Source organism: Prionailurus bengalensis, chromosome D4, assembly GCF_016509475.1.
Source record: "Prionailurus bengalensis isolate Pbe53 chromosome D4, Fcat_Pben_1.1_paternal_pri, whole genome shotgun sequence".
NCBI classification, from domain to species: Eukaryota; Metazoa; Chordata; class Mammalia; order Carnivora; family Felidae; genus Prionailurus; species Prionailurus bengalensis.
In genome coordinates, this window is record NC_057359.1 from 57,334,649 (window position 1) to 57,351,941 (window position 17,293).

The window sequence follows — 17,293 nt, forward strand, 5'->3', positions numbered from 1 at the left end:
GAAGCCATCAAAGGATAGTCAAGTTGGTTGGGCAGGGTCCCCAATGCCCAATTCCTCATTCATTTCATGCCTTAAGCCTAAACTTATTTTTGTGACAGGGTTAAGTCCTCAGGTATGTGAACATTCATGCCCAATGCACTAACTAGCTGAGGAAGGCAGTCACATCTAAAAAGGTAGAGCATTTCTACTCTGGGGTGATGAAAAAGCTTTGAAACTAGAGAGATGTGTAGTATACAACATTGTAAATGCACTACATGCCTCTGAATTGTACACTTTAAAATGGTTAATTGTATGTCATATGCCTTTCACCTCAATTAAAAAATAATTAAAAATTTGAGATTAAAATTTAAGATTAAGATTTTTTTAAAAAGCTACTATTTCCTATTATCCCTGCCAAACAACTTTTCCTATGTATAAACTCTGAAAGCCTATTTTTAGATGAGTTGATTTGGGTAAAGATCTTAATTCTCTGTCTCATTATAAGATCTGATGATACACTGAGTAAGGTTGAAAGGGCTATGGGTGTTTCTTCTTCTTTTTTTTTTTTCTAATTCTTTTTTAATGTTTATTTACTTTTGAGAGAGATAATGAGTGGGGGAGAGGCAGAGAGAGGGAGAGAGAGCGAGAATTCTAAGCAGGCCCCACCTTCTGAAGACCCCACAAACTATGTGGGGCTTGAACCCACAAACTATGAAGAGTCAGAGGCTTAACCGACTGAGCCACCCAGGTGTCCCAAAAGGGCCATGGTTGTTTCTATGCTTGACATAAGACTGTCTTCCACTGCTATTTTGTTTATACTATCTGCTGGCCAAGAATCCTAAACATTCTTGCACTATTTTCATATTTCTTCTAGGTAACTTTTGTGACTGGAGGGCTTCATGAAATAGAAGGTCTTTCCCACATCCAGTGACTAACTTCCAGCCTCACCTCACACTTAAGGGAGAAGAGTTGGGGCCCAAGCAAATGACCTCTTACCATTAGATTGGGGAGTGGAGCTTACTGGGACACTAAGGGCTGGGTGGCCTGAGGAGATTCAAGGAAGCTTGATGGGAAGTCTGGGATGATAGAATCAGAAGCAATAAGCTGTTAACCTTCCTTTAAATTACCATGTGACCCCATAAATCTATTCCTAGGTATATTCCACTCAAAAGATGGAAAACAGGGATTCAAACAGATAGATATATGCTGGCATTCATTGCAGCATTATTCACCAATAGCCCAAAGGTAAAAACAACCATGTGTCCATCAACAGATGAATGGATAAACAAATTGTGGTATATCCATTCAAAGCAATATTACTAAGTCATAAAAAGTAATGAGGTTCTGACATATGCTACAACATGGATGATTCTTGAAAACTTTATACTAAGTGAAATAAGCCAAACACAAAAAGAAATAGTGTATGATTCAACTTATATGAAACATCTAGAATAGACAAATTTATAGAGACAAAAAGTGGAGGTTATCAAGGGCTAGGAATAGGGAGGAATTGGGGAATTTCTGTTTAGAATGCTGAAAAAATTTTGGAAATTTATAATGGTGATTATTGTACCACATTGTCAATGTGATTAATGACACTGAATTGTATGCTAACAAATGGTTAAATTTTTATGTTATATGTATTTTATCACAGCAAAAAAATAATTTAAACATTGCCAAGTCTCTGCTCTCTTTACTTATCAACAGGTCATGTCTATGACAAAAAGGGAATGAAAGTAGAAGTCTCTGAGGTGAGTGATTACAGTTACCTGTGATATGCGTGAGAGCTGAGACCATGCTAAACAGCAGCATCTTTGACACAAATTGAGAGTCCCTTAGCCCTGAAATAGTAAAGCTTTTATTGGCCCATAATATCAGAAAGCATTATATAAATGACCTATGTTTATTTGAGGGGATTTGGGTTTGTGCTTTAAAATCAAAATAGCTTTCTTTCTTTTTTCTTTTTTCTTTTTTCCTATTTGAAAAATAGTCTTTCCTCATATTAAAAAAGTCCAGTCAGGGTGCCTGGGTGGCTCAGTTGGTTGAGCGTCCAACTTCGGCCCAGGTCATGATCTCATGGTTCGTGAGTTAGAGCCCTGCGCAGAACTCGAGCTCACTACTGTCACTGCAGAACTCTCTTTGGAGCCCTCTCTCTCAGTGCCCCTCCCCCACTCAGGCTCTCTTTCTCCAAAATAAATTTGTTTTAAAATCCAATCAATACAGAAATGTATGAAGAAGAAAGTGAAAATCGTTCAATCTCCTTTAGAAAACCAATGTAAAATTTGGGGGTATATTCTTTCATGTGTTTTCCATGTGTGTATATGCACACACATATACATCAAGATCTAATGATAGATGGATGGATGGATGGGTGGATGGATGGAAGGAATGGAGGGAGAGAGGAAAGAGAACAAAGGGAAAAAGGAAAGAAAGAGGAAGCATCATAGCATGTATCCTATTTGCAGCCTCCTTTTTATTCACTTGACATTATATTCTAGTCCCATTTCCCATTCTAGTCCCATTTCCTCCTTTTTATTCCCTTGACATTATATTCTAGTCCCATTTCCATGTCAGTAAATGTAGGTCCACATCATCATTTTGAATGAGTGGCATATCCATTTGTATTAGTGTACCTTAATTTATTTAACCAATCCCCTATTTTTATTCCATTTTATTTTGTTATTATAAATAGCACTGTGGTAAGCACCCTGGTACTTACAGTTTTGTCTCTTCTTCTGATAATTATTTCCTTCGAATGAACTCCTGGGAGTGAAACTGATTGGTCAAAGGGTAGCCACATTTTTAGCACATTTAATATTGCCATATTGCTCCTAGATAGATTGCATCAGTTTATAATCCCACCAAAAATATATAATAATTCTTTTTTTCTCATATCCTTATGAGTACTGAGTATTAATAATTTTTTAATCTTTAGAAATTTAATTGGTGGGGCGCCTGGGTGGCGCAGTCGGTTAAGCGTCCGACTTCAGCCAGGTCACGATCTTGTGGTCGGTGAGTTGGAGCCCCGCGTCAGGCTCTGGGCTGATGGCTCAGAGCCTGGAGCCTGTTTCCGATTCTGTGTCTCCCTCTCTTTCTGCCCCTCCCCCGTTCATGCTCTGTCTCTCTCTGTCCCAAAAATAAACAAACGTTGAAAAAAAATTTAAAAAAAAGAAATTGAATTGGTTAAAATGGCATCTCATGTTATTTACCTCTCTCTGATTACTTATCAGATTGAATCATTTTTATGTGCTTATTTCCCCTTCCCACTTTATTGCCTGTTTATAGTTATTTTCTCAGTTGCCCATTCATATTCTTTGCCCTTTTTTTCTTACTTGAAAGTACTTTTTATAAAGTAAAAATAACAACCTTTCCTTTGGCACATACAGTAAAGTTACTTTCCCCATTTTTGTCTTTTGGGTTTTGTTTATATTTTTTTCTGTGTAGAAGTTTCTTTTTTTTTTTTCTGTGTAGAAGTTTCTAATGTATGTGATCAAATTTGTCATGTCAGTCTTTTTCCTTTATAGCTTCAGGAACATTATATTGCAACATACTGAATAGTTGTATCCCACACAATTATAAAAATATCTTCCTATTCATTCTTTCTATTTCTAGCTGGTTCATTTTGACTATTTTCTCCAGTATTGGATCTCAGCTTTTGTTTATAGATTTGATATTAAACATCCCTTCATAGGGCTTTGTCTGTTACCTTCATGATACTCCTCACCCTATCCTTTTCCTTCTATAACTAATTCCAAACCCTTAGCCACTTGACTTATATACCAAATAGCTAACTCCAGCTCCCAACTACTTTCTCACCCCTATCTATCCAAAGACATTGGGAAAGGGATAGAAAAATCTACTTTTTCCCCCCTTAAATCCCCTTCTAGAGACTCTGCAAATGACTTTGGCAATATAAACAAAGTTATAGCTTATAGGGAATAAACTGTTATTCTGGAGTTTCTTTCCCCTACCTCTTCCTTCCACTACTGATTAATCATAACATGTGTTCCACTGGATCACTGGACTCTTTTTTCTCTTGTAAACAAGCTTACCTGTTGCCTCATCTCTTCATAAAAATGATTTCTTCTCCCTGCCTTGATTGACTTTCCCTGAGAACATCCTTTTTCCTCCATCTCTCCTATTCTGCATACCAAAAGCCCAAATGTATTGTCTTCATTATCCTGTGCTAACTTTAAACCGTTACTTTTTCTTCCTGATACAATTTTTCCTCCTGTGATGCTTATGACTTCTGGCAATGCTCCTCCTTAACTCTTCCTGTCATTGACATCTATGCATCTTCTGACTTCTTCATCTCATTCACTGAGGACTTTGAAAATTGGCTCCTATTCTTCCTCTGTACCCAATCCCTACTATCATCTTGGGTGGTACTGGCTACTTTATGGATGATCTGTCACCATGGATGCTTTCAGATGTCAGAAAAAATATGCCTTTCAGATGACCTGTAGTACCCAAAAAATCTTCATCACCCTTTTCCATGTCACTATCTAGAATTGTACTACTCTGAAATTGTAAACTCTCTCATCCTGATCTCTGGTCACATACCTTATTTCTCTATCTCTCTTCGTACTTGACTTCTGCTATATATGCCTGCTTTCTTATCTTTGGAAAACTCATAAGCCCTCAGCTCTCCTTTTTCTCCAAGTCTGTCAATTCCTCATGGCTTTACTTCCTTTCCTGTCTTGCCCCCATCTGTACCCAGGATCATAAATATCCTCAGTACCTTACTAGTCTTTTTTCTCTTTAATCACTCACCAAATCTCAACCTTTAATTAACCAAGCCATCTATCCTTCTCTGTTCTAATCTCAGAGTGCCAAGCACTTTTTGGAGATCACAAACTCATTAAAAATTCAGAAACTCCAACCTCTTTTAGGCTTCCAATATTATTTGGATAATTTTTTACTAATTTGTGATCAGCGTCATACTTAATTCTGCATGTTAGCTATTCTAGAATTCACCCTCAGGCCTTCTCCTACATCCCCCTCTGTCCCCAATATGCAGCAGATGATATTGCCTTCAACTTTACTGAGAAAAATTCAAACTATCAGCTAAATATCCTTTTCCATACATACTTCAGAACACACCTTTACCTAGTTTCCTTCAGTCTCAAAAAAGGTATCCTGTTTTCTTTCAATACAAGTCTCTTTGTATATTTTACATTCCATCCCTTTCTACTTCTTCAGGAACCTCAGTCATTCCTGTATTCGCTCCTTCTTAATATCTGAAAGTTATTCTTCTTATGTGATTCTTTCCCTTCAGCTCAAATTTTCCCTTCCTTAAAAAAAAAAATACTTAGTACATCCCTACAATGGAATATTATTCAGCACTAAGAATAAATGAGCTATCACGCCACACACACAAAAGGAAGAACTTAAAATGCATATTGCTAAGTGAAAGAAGCTAATCTGAAAAGGCTACATACTATGATTCCAACTATATGACATTCTGGAAAAGGCAAATTAGTACAGACGGTAAAAAGATCAGTGGTTGCCAGGGGCTTGGTGAGAGGTGGAGAGAGAGATGAAGCAGTAGAGCGGAACACAGGAGAGTTTTAGGGCAGTGGAACTATTCTGTGTGATGCTGTCATGGTAGATTCATTACAATATGTATGTTTCAAAACCCATAGAACTGTATGATGCAGAATTCTACTGTAAACTATATACTTCAGTTCATAATAACGTATTAATATTTGTCGGTTGTAACAAATGTACTACAGTAATGTGAGATGTGAATAGAGGAAATCAGAGTAGAAAGAAGAGAGAGATAATATATAGGAACTCCTTGTACTTCTGCCCAATTTTTCTGTAAACCTAAGACTATTCTAAAAAAGAGTATTAACTTAAAATAAAATAGTTAAAAAAATTAGTTAAAATAACCCTAAGCCCATTAACCAGAGGTAACCACTAAAAATAAATTTTTATATTTTATTTTGACTCATATTTTAAAAAGCACTTAGAACCATTCCTGTATTACCCTCTGTCTCCCATCAGTCCAAAATACTTACTGAGTATCAACCATATGTCAGACTTTGAGTAAATGCTAAAGGTTGGAGGAAAACAAAAGAGACATTTTCCCTACCTTCAGAGAGTTGGCAGACTTGAGAAGGAGCCATATAAGTAAACAGGCAATTACAGAGGTCTCTAACTCCTCACCTTTCTTTAATTCTTCAACCTACTCTCTGTAATAAGATTCTGTCCTATGATAGCCACTGAAACTATCCTAGCCAAGCTCACTAATGACTGCCTTGCTGTTAAGTCCTTACTCAACTTCTCTGCAGATTTTAACACCTAAACTCCACTTTTTCTTAAAGTTTTCTTGTCCATTGGCCCCTGTTAAATAGCTCTGTTCTTGTTTTTTCTTCCTGTCTGCTTTTTCTCATCAACTTGGCCATAGGGACTGATGTTCTCCAAGGCTCTATTATTGAACCTCTTCCCCATCTGTATCGTCTCCTGGAATAATCTCATGTATTTACATGACTTTAATTACCACATACTTACTGATGAACTCCAAATACATCTATCAGAGGAATCCTTTGTAGCTCCCTCCCACCCATGGCCAAGGCTAAAGATACTTTATAAAAACTAATTATAGCTATGTCACAGCATCTCCAGGAGTTTCTTCAGTTGCCACCTCTACCCTCCATTCTGAATCCACTTCCTTTCACTTGATATCCCCAGTTTCCATCCTTTTGTCTGGTACCTGGATTTGCCTTTCAACCTTTTTTAACTGGTTGTTTGGCTTTCAATTTCAGAATTATCCATGAATGCTACTTCTCAGGTCATGCTGTACTGCAGCTCCAAGCCAGCCCTGCCTCACTGCTTGTACCCAGCCAGGTGCAGTATTCTCAAACATTACTTGCCTGGAAGAGGAGATTAGAAACTAGCTCAAATCTCTTACCTAAACTTCAAAACTATATATGGCTGCTTTCATTACTACCTGTTAGTGCTTCAAGTATCTCCAATTTAGTCCATCAGAAACCTCCTCCTGACAGGTATCCTATCACAGTGAATGAGGAAATATAAAATTATTCTTAACTCTTTCCCTCTGTCACCCCTCATATCATGTTGCATAATTCTAGCTCCCTATATATTCAAACCATCCCCTTATTTTAATATTTATTGTTACTATATCATTTCTCTTGTGGATTACTGAATGATCTGACTGATCTCCCTGCTTCTCATCTTGCTAGTTCCAGTATGTCTTCCATGCTGCTACCAGAGGACTTTATCTGACACAAATCTAATTATGTCACTTTCTCTTTTTTTTAATGTTTATTTCAGAGAGAGAGAGATGTTTATTTAAAGAGAAAGACGGAGTGCAAGCGGGGGGAGGGGCAGAGAGAGAGGGAGACACAGAATCCGAAGCAGCTCCAGGCTCTGAGATGTTAGCACAGAGCCTGATGCGGGGCTCAAACTTACAAACTAAGAGATCATGACCTGAGCTGAAGTCAGATGCTTAACCAGCTGAGCCACCCAGGCGTCCCTAATTATGCACTTTCAGCAGAAAATTGCTGTGACTCCCTATTGCCTATAAGATGGCAATGCAGGATCTACCTCATGCCTACCTCTTCAGCTTTTCTCACATCACTCACCAGCTTCCAGTTCAAAGAGTGTGCCAGTGTAAGAGCCCAGCTCTAGAAAAGCCTCAGGAGATACTATATGATGAATTATCTTAAATTACTGGAACCGCAGACTTCCCAGAGCTCACAATTCTGTGGTTGGCCAGGTCTGGGGCTTGGCTCTGGACCTGACCATACTTTAACACCACTATGACAAAACTCCTTCTAGATGTGATATAGAAAAAGAGCCAATATAGCTCACTAAAACTTCCCTTTCCCTGACATAGCACGAACCAGGACAGTTGTGTCTGTGCTTGACATATTGGGGCCTAGCACAGGTAGCACCACAACTACAAAGAACTGGAAAAGTATCCTTGAGAATCCTGGTATGGATTGGAGAAGTTTGTTACTAACATCACACTCCAGGATGGGGTAAAAGAGTCTCAAGGCCAAATCAAGTCAGAAACAGATGTTTACCCAAGGTGGCCACCAAAAGCCTAGCCAAAATAGAGAATGAGAGTCAATATCTAAAGGAACCAGGAAAATGTTAGTGAATATTAGGTCCAGAGATTGAGGTAAGGGCAATGACCATGAGGGTTAGAAGCAGGAAGGAAACAGAGATGCTGACAGATCAAGTAAAATGGCTCAAAATTAAGTCTGTGATAAACAAGTATGTACTGAAGCTTCCTTGTTATATACTCTTGCCTCTATCTTGCAGTATTTGTCTCTAGCCCCTGTAGAATTAAATAGAAATAGTGCAACACAGTGATAGTCACTGTACTTAGGACTCAGTTCCCTTCCCAGCCCCCAAAATCAGACAGAGGACAGCCAGAGACAAAACCTTTTCCCGATACCATTTATTAATATGGAGCAGTTACCTCCTCATATCTTAAGGTTTGGTTATCATGGATTTGGGACTTAGAAGCTCTCTGCTGTCAGCACAGAGCCCGCTTTGAATCCTCTGTCTCCCCTCTCTCTGCCCCTCCCCTGTGCACACGTACTTTCCCTCTTCCTCTCCTTCCCCCCCACCCTCTCTCTCTCTTAAAGATAAACATTAAAAAAAGAAGAAGAAGAATAGAACGTGAAAATGGCCACTGATCATTCAGGGTAGCTGGGGAAGAAAGGGGGCAAGAAGGGTCTGCCAGGCAGTGCTCAGCTTGTCTCCTATGGGATGGATCTTTCCTGGTCCAAGGGAATGCTGAGAACTACAAAGGCCTCAGAAACCAGCACAAAGTCTCCTCCATTTATCTTTCTTTTCTCCTCCCATCCTCCCAAGAATTCTCATCATGTTCCAGAAGCTGTCCCCAAACAGATCTTCTGTAAAGTGTCAGGCTGCTACTAAGAAGTTTGTTCTGACTTCTATGTTCCAGGAAACAGAAAAGGTCGACTTCTCCTACAACAAACTGGCTGATCCTAAGTTTTCATTTTATGACAAGACTTTGGTAGAAGCAGTGAAAAAGGGAGATCGCTGGGTACACTTGTTTTTTCTCTCACTCTCATTGTGTCATACCGTGATGTCAGAAGAGAAAGTGGAAGGTGAGGAGGGGCCTGTGGTCTCATGGACTAAGAATATGTCATAGAACCTAGGATGGCTACAGGTGGGTTTGGTTTGATATCATTTATAATGGCTTAATCTAAGAACTTCCTAATAGGGAGTGTTGTCCAGCAATGGGATGGATAGACAAGTAGTGAGCTTCTCATCACTGGAGATATTCAAGTAGAAGACAGCCTCTTGGTCTTAAAGAGGATTCAGTCATTGGATAGGGGTCAAATGATGCTATCTAGGGAGCTTCCAATCTTGAGATTCAACAATGTTCTGTCACAGAATCTATCTGAATTGTCCCCAAGATCAGCCGCATTATCTCTAACAAGACTTCCTGAAGGAGGAGTTGAGTTGTCCTCTTGTTGCTTCATAATTTCAAGGTATCCCCACATAGCCTGGTTTCTTTAACAATCAAATATGACTGTGACACCCATGAATTTACTCAAACCTCTTTGACAAACAATGAATGAGAAATGACTGATTAAAAATGAAGAATTTTTTTGGTAACAAACAAGAATTTTGGCAACCAAATAAATCATATCCTTTAAGGCAACATACCTTTAATGTAATACCCTTAGTAACACCTTATATTTGAATATTTTTTAAATGTTTATTTATTTTGAGAGAGACAGAGTGTGAGTGGGGGAGGGGCAGAGACAGAGGGAAAAACAGAATCCAAAGCAGGCTCCAGGCTCAGAACCGTCAGCATAGAGCCTGATGCCCGGCCTGAACCCACGAGCTGTGAGATCATGATGTGAGCCAAAGTCAGACACTCAACTGACTGAGCCACCCAGGCGCCCCAGTAACACCTTTAGTTTTACAAATTGCTTACATTTATATTATCTTCCACAAGCTTCACAACAGCCCTCTTAAGTAAGCATAATGAGAAAAATTACCCCAGTTTTATAGAAGGAAACTGAAGCTAAAAGAGATTATATGACTTGCTTAAAATCCTATAGTTAAGAAGGGCAAAGATAAGAAGCCAAATCTCATTTCTCTTGGCCCAGTGAGATCCCATCCCACCACGGGTATCTCCAGACCTGGCATTCTAACAAGTTGCTATTATTTGAAGCATATTTGGACTTGTCATTTTTTATTGCCTTACGTGACAAAGTAGGAAACGAACAAGAAAAATAGTCTTACTGTTTCATAGATACATCTTATGTCTGACCTAAAATTATGTGTCCCGTGTGACTTATCCACAAGTATAAGACTCTGATGATGCATAACTGTTTTTAAAAATCAAATTGCCTGGGGCGCCTGGGTAGCTCAGTCGATTAAGCTTCCAGCTCTTGATTTCAGCTCAGGCTATGAGCTCACGGTTCATGAGTTCAAGCCCCACAGTGAGCTCCATGCTGACAGTGTGGAGGCTGCTTGAGATTCTCTGTCTCCCTCTCTCTCTACCCTTCCCTTACTCTCTCTCTCAAAATAAATAAACATTTAAAATAATAAAAAATCATATTGACCTTCCAAAGAGAAATAATCCAAAATATACCTCAGGTTGTGGTGATATTTTGAAAGAGGAGTTACACATTTTTCGATGCTAAAGTGTTTGCATCGATCAGTGCAGTTTTTTGCCCAGTTCTTTTTGGGACCAAAATAATCTGAAGCAGTTACTAGAATTCAGTAGTTTGTGATGAGAAAAAAACAATACATGTTACAACTGAGGACTGAAAGGGTTTTTGTTGTTAATTTTCTGAAGTGTTTCTTCACAATCTAGGAAAGTATTTTTTCAACTATGGACACTGAAAACTATAAGTTAAAATTACCTTGTAATGACAAAATGGGAAAGAATAAATTTTTATTTTATTCTACTGTAAAAAAAATTAAATACAGAAATGTCTTGAGTAATATGAGATTGAAAGATTTATTCACCAGAATAAGTCATTTACCTTCCCCAAGTGAGAGTTTCAAAGGTGACAATACTCATGTATTTTTTAATTGTTTGTTACATCATCAATCTTATTATCATCAATCATATTATCCTATGCTATATATCCTATCCTTATTATCCTATCTTATAGGAGTGTCCATCAAAGTGTAGCCAGTCTCATGTAGAAGCAGTTTATGCAGAACCACTTGCCTGAAACTCACCCAGGAGATTTGTTAAAAATTCAATTTATTGGGTCATCCTCCCAGATTTTGTGATTCTGGATTCAGTAAGCTTGAATAGGGCCCAGGAACCTGCATTTTAACAAGCTCCGGACCCATCTTTACCCACTAAAATAAGAGAGTAATTGTGTTTGTTCATTTGTGTATATTGCATATACCATGTACCTCTGTAATACCAATTCAGGTCTGTGAAATAAGTTGAAAATATTGGAAAGGAAAAAAAAAAAAAAAAACCTGTCATGCAATCTGGCCTTTTAGGGCCAAACTTGTGAGGAAGTTTGAAGAAAGATGTCTGGGCTCCATATTTACTTAAGTCCCTTGGTGTCACTTCTGGGTTGACTTCACTTGCACATCTCTGCGGGCTCTTGTTGCCCTCTTCTCTCCTACCAGGTAAGCTGGTTTACCAGGCTCAGTCCCCAGATGAAGGTGCCCTTGTCACTGCTGCCAGGAACTTTGGTTTTGTGTTCCGTTACCGTACCTCTGAGACAATTGCAGTAGTTGAAATGGGTGAGACCAAAGTCTACCAACTGCTGGCTATTTTGGACTTCAGCAATGTGCGCAAGAGGATGTCTATTGTTGGTAGGTGCCCCTCCTAGTCAGTCCTCTCCCCTTATTTGTCTTTCATTCACATTCACATGTTGACTTTCTCTTTTATCTACACATGAATGTTTTCTCCCACTCACATGCCTTCTCAAAGGTACTGTTCCTCAAATACAAACACATAGCCATTCCTACTTTCTCACATACCCAAATAATTTCTCTTTGAGAGCTTGTTACCATATACTTGTTCCTAGATAGTGGTTTGTCTGAACCCCCAAAGCCAAGATGAAAACAGAGAATAAATCCATGAAGCCTGACCTTGGAATAAGAGATGGGGGCAGACAATATAAGGGAAATTCATACTATCTTACTCTCAATTAGTTTTGGCCTCAGACAGAAGAGGAAGAAGGTCATTTTTCACTCTTGGTCCTTACTAGGTACGGACCTTGGTCTAGAACCTAAATGTGAGAAGCTAAATGTGATTCTGAATCAGAGTCTTCCACAAGAACCCATGGAACACAGGAACCCATGGAAGAACTGGTTCCATAAGGTCTCCTCCCACCCTCACTGGCCCTTACGGCATTATTTATCCTCTGTGACTGCTCACTGAGTGCTTAGCCCCCTAAAGGATCAGAAATAAATGTCATGGGAACAGCCTCATGCCATCCCTCAGTGGCCCAGACAAGTTCTTGTAACAATGGGCCTATGTGATTACTCTTCTTGTTTATCCTTAGTGAGGACACCTGAAGATCGAGTAATGTTGTTTTGCAAGGGTGCAGACACCATCCTCTGTCAGCTGCTCCATCCATCCTGTAGGTTCCTCAGAGATGTGACCATGGAACATTTAGATGTAAGTGTTTAGGTTGCCCAGGAAGGAAACTGTGGGTGGTTCTTTGTATGCGGATATGCGTCCACATATATGTCCTTGTGTCTGTGTGTTACTTATATTAGTATCTTAATAACATTAGTATCTTAGTATAAGATATTAGTATCTGTGTCTCTTTAATTGATGGAAGAATAAAAACTACCTCATTCTGTGGTATTCCTACAGACTCCATTGCCAACTTCTGTGTCAAGAATTTAGATAGCACAGGATCTCAGGGGCATGACTGGGCGTGATGAGGATTGTATCTGTGGGAGCACTTCCTACAATCAAAATGGTTCTCTCTGTAATTCCTGGTTTCGGAGGTCCCATGGTCAGACCTAGAATTTGCTTCAGAATAGGACATGCTAATATGGGAGGCCCTACCTCACCAACCATGGTGAGAACACACAGTTTTGAAGGTATGGAGCAGAAAGCACTGGGCCTGGGCTGTTTAGGGGACTGTTGTTTGCCACTATCCTCTGTTATCATAGGATTAGAATCCCCAAGTATACCACTTACCTACCCCACCCCACTTCCACCTTCTAGGATTTGAGGTGTATCTTAGAGAGGGAGTGGCTCCTTCTGGCACTAAAAAGAAAAAACAGATCTATACTCTCCAGAATTTCTACTCATAAACCCAGATATATTAAGGGTTGGGGGAATAGGACAGGGTATGGGATGGGAGAGGGAGAGATCAGAAAAAAAAATATTTTAAAGAAAAAATAGATTGGAGAAAATGCTATTTTATTAATCCATTTTGTCTTGTCCCTACATTAACACATAATCAGAAGTCAGAGAACACGTAAGTCAATAAACACATGAAAAGATATTCAATTTCATTAGCCTTTAGGGCAATGCAAATAAAAACCTCAAGATACTACTTCACACCACTGGGATAGCTAGATGATCAGATAATAATAAGTACTGACAAAGATATAGAGAAATTATAACCTTCATACATTGCTGATGGGAACGTAAAATGATGCAGCCATTTTAGAAAACAATCTGGCAGTTGTTGAAAAAGTTAAGCATAGAGTTATCGTATCACCCAGCAATTCCACTCCGAGGTTTATTCCCAAGAGAAATGAATAGACACATCCACCCAAAAACTTGTACACATATGTTTACAGTAGCATTATCTATAATAGAAAAAAGTAGAAACAACCCATATGTCCATCATGGATGGCATGGATGTATGGATAAATAAAATGTAGTATATCAAAACAACAAATACTGTTACAAAAAAGAATGACATACTGATACATGCAGATGAACCTTTAAAAAATTATATTAAGTGAAAGAAGCCAGTCACAAAGTCACAAAAGGCCACATATTGTGTAATTTTATTTACATGAAATGTCCAGAACAGGCAAATCTATAAAAGCATGTAGACTAGTGGTTCCAAGGGCCAGGGGGAAAGAGAATGGGAATGACTGCTAATGGGTACAGGGTTTCCTTTGCGAGAAATGAAAATGTTCTAGAATTAGATAGTAGTGATGGTTGTACAACTTTATGAATATATTTAACCACTGAATTATATAAAGGGGTGAATTTTATGATATATACATTATATTTCAAGTTTTAAACAAAGTCTATGAAGTATCCCACACAAGACAGCTCTTATGTCCTATACTGTGTCCCAGAGACCACAGTATACATCCACAAATGGACTAGTCTGAAAAACATATCCTTTAACCTTCCAGAACACATGAATTAGAGTATCTTCTCAGAGGGCATTTCCACAGGCCAGCTCCAAAGATGATCATAGAATTGTTTCAGATGTTTTGACCTGCTTCCTGCTACCAACCTTAACAGACACCCATATGGCACCTGACTACACTACAGTCTGTTAACCAGTGATGATAAACTTGTAAGAGTGAAGCTTATATTCAGGAATCAAGAGTCAAAAACTCACTCCTACTAAAGCACAGTTCCAGGCGCTCTAATACAGGAATCTGCAAACAGGTCATACAAAAACAAGAGACAGTCAGGATTTGGCCCCAGGGCCCTAGTTTGTTCACCATGATAGAAAAGAAAATAACACAAGTAAGGGGTAAGTAAGAAAGAACTTTAACGCAATATGCTATATTGTTATCAAATGGATTAAGAATCTGTCAGTGTATTGTTAAGCTTATAAGACCTCCTTCAGTATCCTATGCAAGATCAGTTTCTGCCATATCTCTTCCTTCTTAAGAAAGTCTCTGAGATCTCTCAGGCTTCTTTTTTTTTTTTTTTTTCAACGTTTATTTATTTTTGGGACAGAGAGAGACAGAGCATGAACAGGGGAGGGGAAGAGAGAGAGGGAGACACAGAATCGGAAACAGGCTCCAGGCTCTGAGCCATCAGCCCAGAGCCTGACGCGGGGCTCGAACTCACAGACCGTGAGATCGTGACCTGGCTGAAGTCGGACGCTTAACCGACTGCGCCACCCAGGCGCCCCTCAGGCTTCTTTTTCATAGCTTCATCTGCTCACAGTACAGTGGTTTTAGAGATGGCATTCCATACATATATTGTTTTATGTTAATTTCACCTGACAGCTAATGTTAAACATTCAGAAGTAAGAGCAGAATATCAGGATGATAAATTCTTTCTCTCTTTGCTCTTATAATGCCAAAGTGAATTATTTTGAAACTCATGACAGCGATCGTGTAAAATTGTTATTCGTGTGCAATTCTCAGTATGTAAAGTCTGCTTTTTTAAAATGTTTGTTTCTTTTTGAGAGAGAAAGAAAGCATGTACCTGCGAACAAGGAAGGGGCAGAGAGAGGGGGAGACACAGGATCTGAAGCAGACTCTGTGCTGATAGCCGAGAGCCCAATGCGGGGCTCAAACTCATGAACCATGAGATCATGACCTGAGCCAAAGTCAGATGCTTAACTGACTGAGCCACCCAAGCACCCCCATAAAATCTGTTTCTAACCCATCCTTAGTTGGATATGAGTTCTGCCCTAAACTACCCATACTCTTCACCCACACCTCCTTATGACCAAGAGTATACTTTGCAAGATAGTTAGCCATGGTTAGTTAGGATATATCAGTGGCCATGGAGCAAAAAGATGCTAACTCAGCCAGAGAGCATTCATCAGTGGCCTCATTAACACTGCTGGCTGTGGTTAATCAACTGAGCTAGTCAGCTGTAGACAAATACACAAGCATGTATGCTTTTGAGGTACCCATTGGATGCTTGAAGGAAGGCAGGAAAACAGGGAAATAAAATGAATGTATGCTTGTGAAAAACAGTAACTCCTTTGATTATTTTTTATAACAACTCCTTTTCACTTTATTACTCCATTCTCATATTATAGACATCATAATCTTCTCTGTAAGCAGTGAATTATTATCCCAATTTTACAACAAATAAATCTAGAAGGCTTCATTTCTCGCAGGGTCACACAGCAAATTAACTACAGGTAAAAGAATTTTCTACATTTCAGAAGTTCCTTCTTTTCTTCCTTTCTTTCTTCCTTCCTTCCTTTCTTTCCCTCCTTCCTTCTTTCTTTCTTTCTTTCTTTCTTTCTTTCTTTCTTTCTTTCTTTTCTTCCTTCCTTCCTTCCTTCCTTCCTTTCTTTCTTTCTTTCTTTCTTTCTTTCTTTCTTTCTTTCTTTCTTTCTTTCTTTCTTTCTTTCTTTCTTTCTTTCTTTCCTCCTTGCCCCAGAAAGAAATGTCTTTAGGACATTTTGCTGAGAAAGCTCAACAGTTGTTTTCTGGTTAGGCTAGGTACTAGCACTATGGTACTAACTATTAAGCCCTATTTTGCAGGCAGATGGGCCAGTGGGATCAGTCTGCCAATCTCTAAACTCAGCCCTAACCCAGTCCAGGCCTATTCAGTGCACACACATGTCTTCCAGGATTTTGCCATTGAAGGCCTCCGCACCCTGATGGTGGCCTACCGAGAACTGGATAACTCATTCTTCCAGGCCTGGAGCAAGAAGCACAGTGAAGCCTGCCTGTCTTTGGAGAATCGGGAACATAAAATGTCAAATGTCTATGAAGAAATTGAAAAAGATTTGATGGTTGGTGTGAGGAAGCCAGGGACATATTGGGGGCAGAATTGGGGGTGGCACTCAGCAGAGTGAGCAAGATCTCTGAGAGTGGCTTCCAGCAGATCAATAGGTTCGAGCTTCTCTAGATACAGGATACTGGAATCCAAGCTGATTCGGGATGTCCTAAATCTTTCCCCCTGTAAATAATAGGGGGAAAACACTAGTTATAAATTTTATCTTATCCCAAAGCTGCTCACAGAAACTAAGTAATCTGGGAGAAATGAGGATCTGAATAATGCACAAATTAGATAATCCACAACTAATTGATGGAATAATCAAGACAAAATATTCATTCATTCATTCATTCATTCATTCAACGTATTTATTAAGTGCCTTCTATGTGTCAGGCATTGTTTTAAGCCCTGAGCATGTAGTGGCAGACAAAACAGACAAAAAAGTGACATATGTAGTATGTCAGATAATGAAAGTGCTGTTGGAGAAAATAAAGCTAGGGAGTATCAGCATATGCATGTATGTCTTGGAGAGGGCAAGACATAGTTGCTATTTTAAATAGGTTGTTTAGTCTGAGCAGAGACGTGAAGAAGGTGGCAAGCCAAGCAGATCTCTGGGGGATTAGCTTTCCAGACAGAGGGAATGGCATGAGTGAAAGCCCTGAAATAGGAGCAGGCCTAACT

At 39.1% G+C, this 17,293-nt stretch overlaps 1 protein-coding gene across 1 annotated transcript in view; it reads left to right on the plus strand.

The window, feature by feature from the left end:
- Nucleotides 1-17,293, plus strand: part of LOC122474406 (phospholipid-transporting ATPase FetA-like) — a 71,940-nt gene that overhangs the window by 43,099 nt on the left and 11,548 nt on the right. The window contains exons 13-17 of the mRNA XM_043565283.1: nt 1,687-1,730; nt 8,927-9,129; nt 11,489-11,790; nt 12,486-12,601; nt 16,464-16,628. Coding sequence (XP_043421218.1) covers nt 1,687-1,730; nt 8,927-9,129; nt 11,489-11,790; nt 12,486-12,601; nt 16,464-16,628 — 830 coding nt within the window. The remainder of the gene's footprint in view (nt 1-1,686; nt 1,731-8,926; nt 9,130-11,488; nt 11,791-12,485; nt 12,602-16,463; nt 16,629-17,293) is intronic.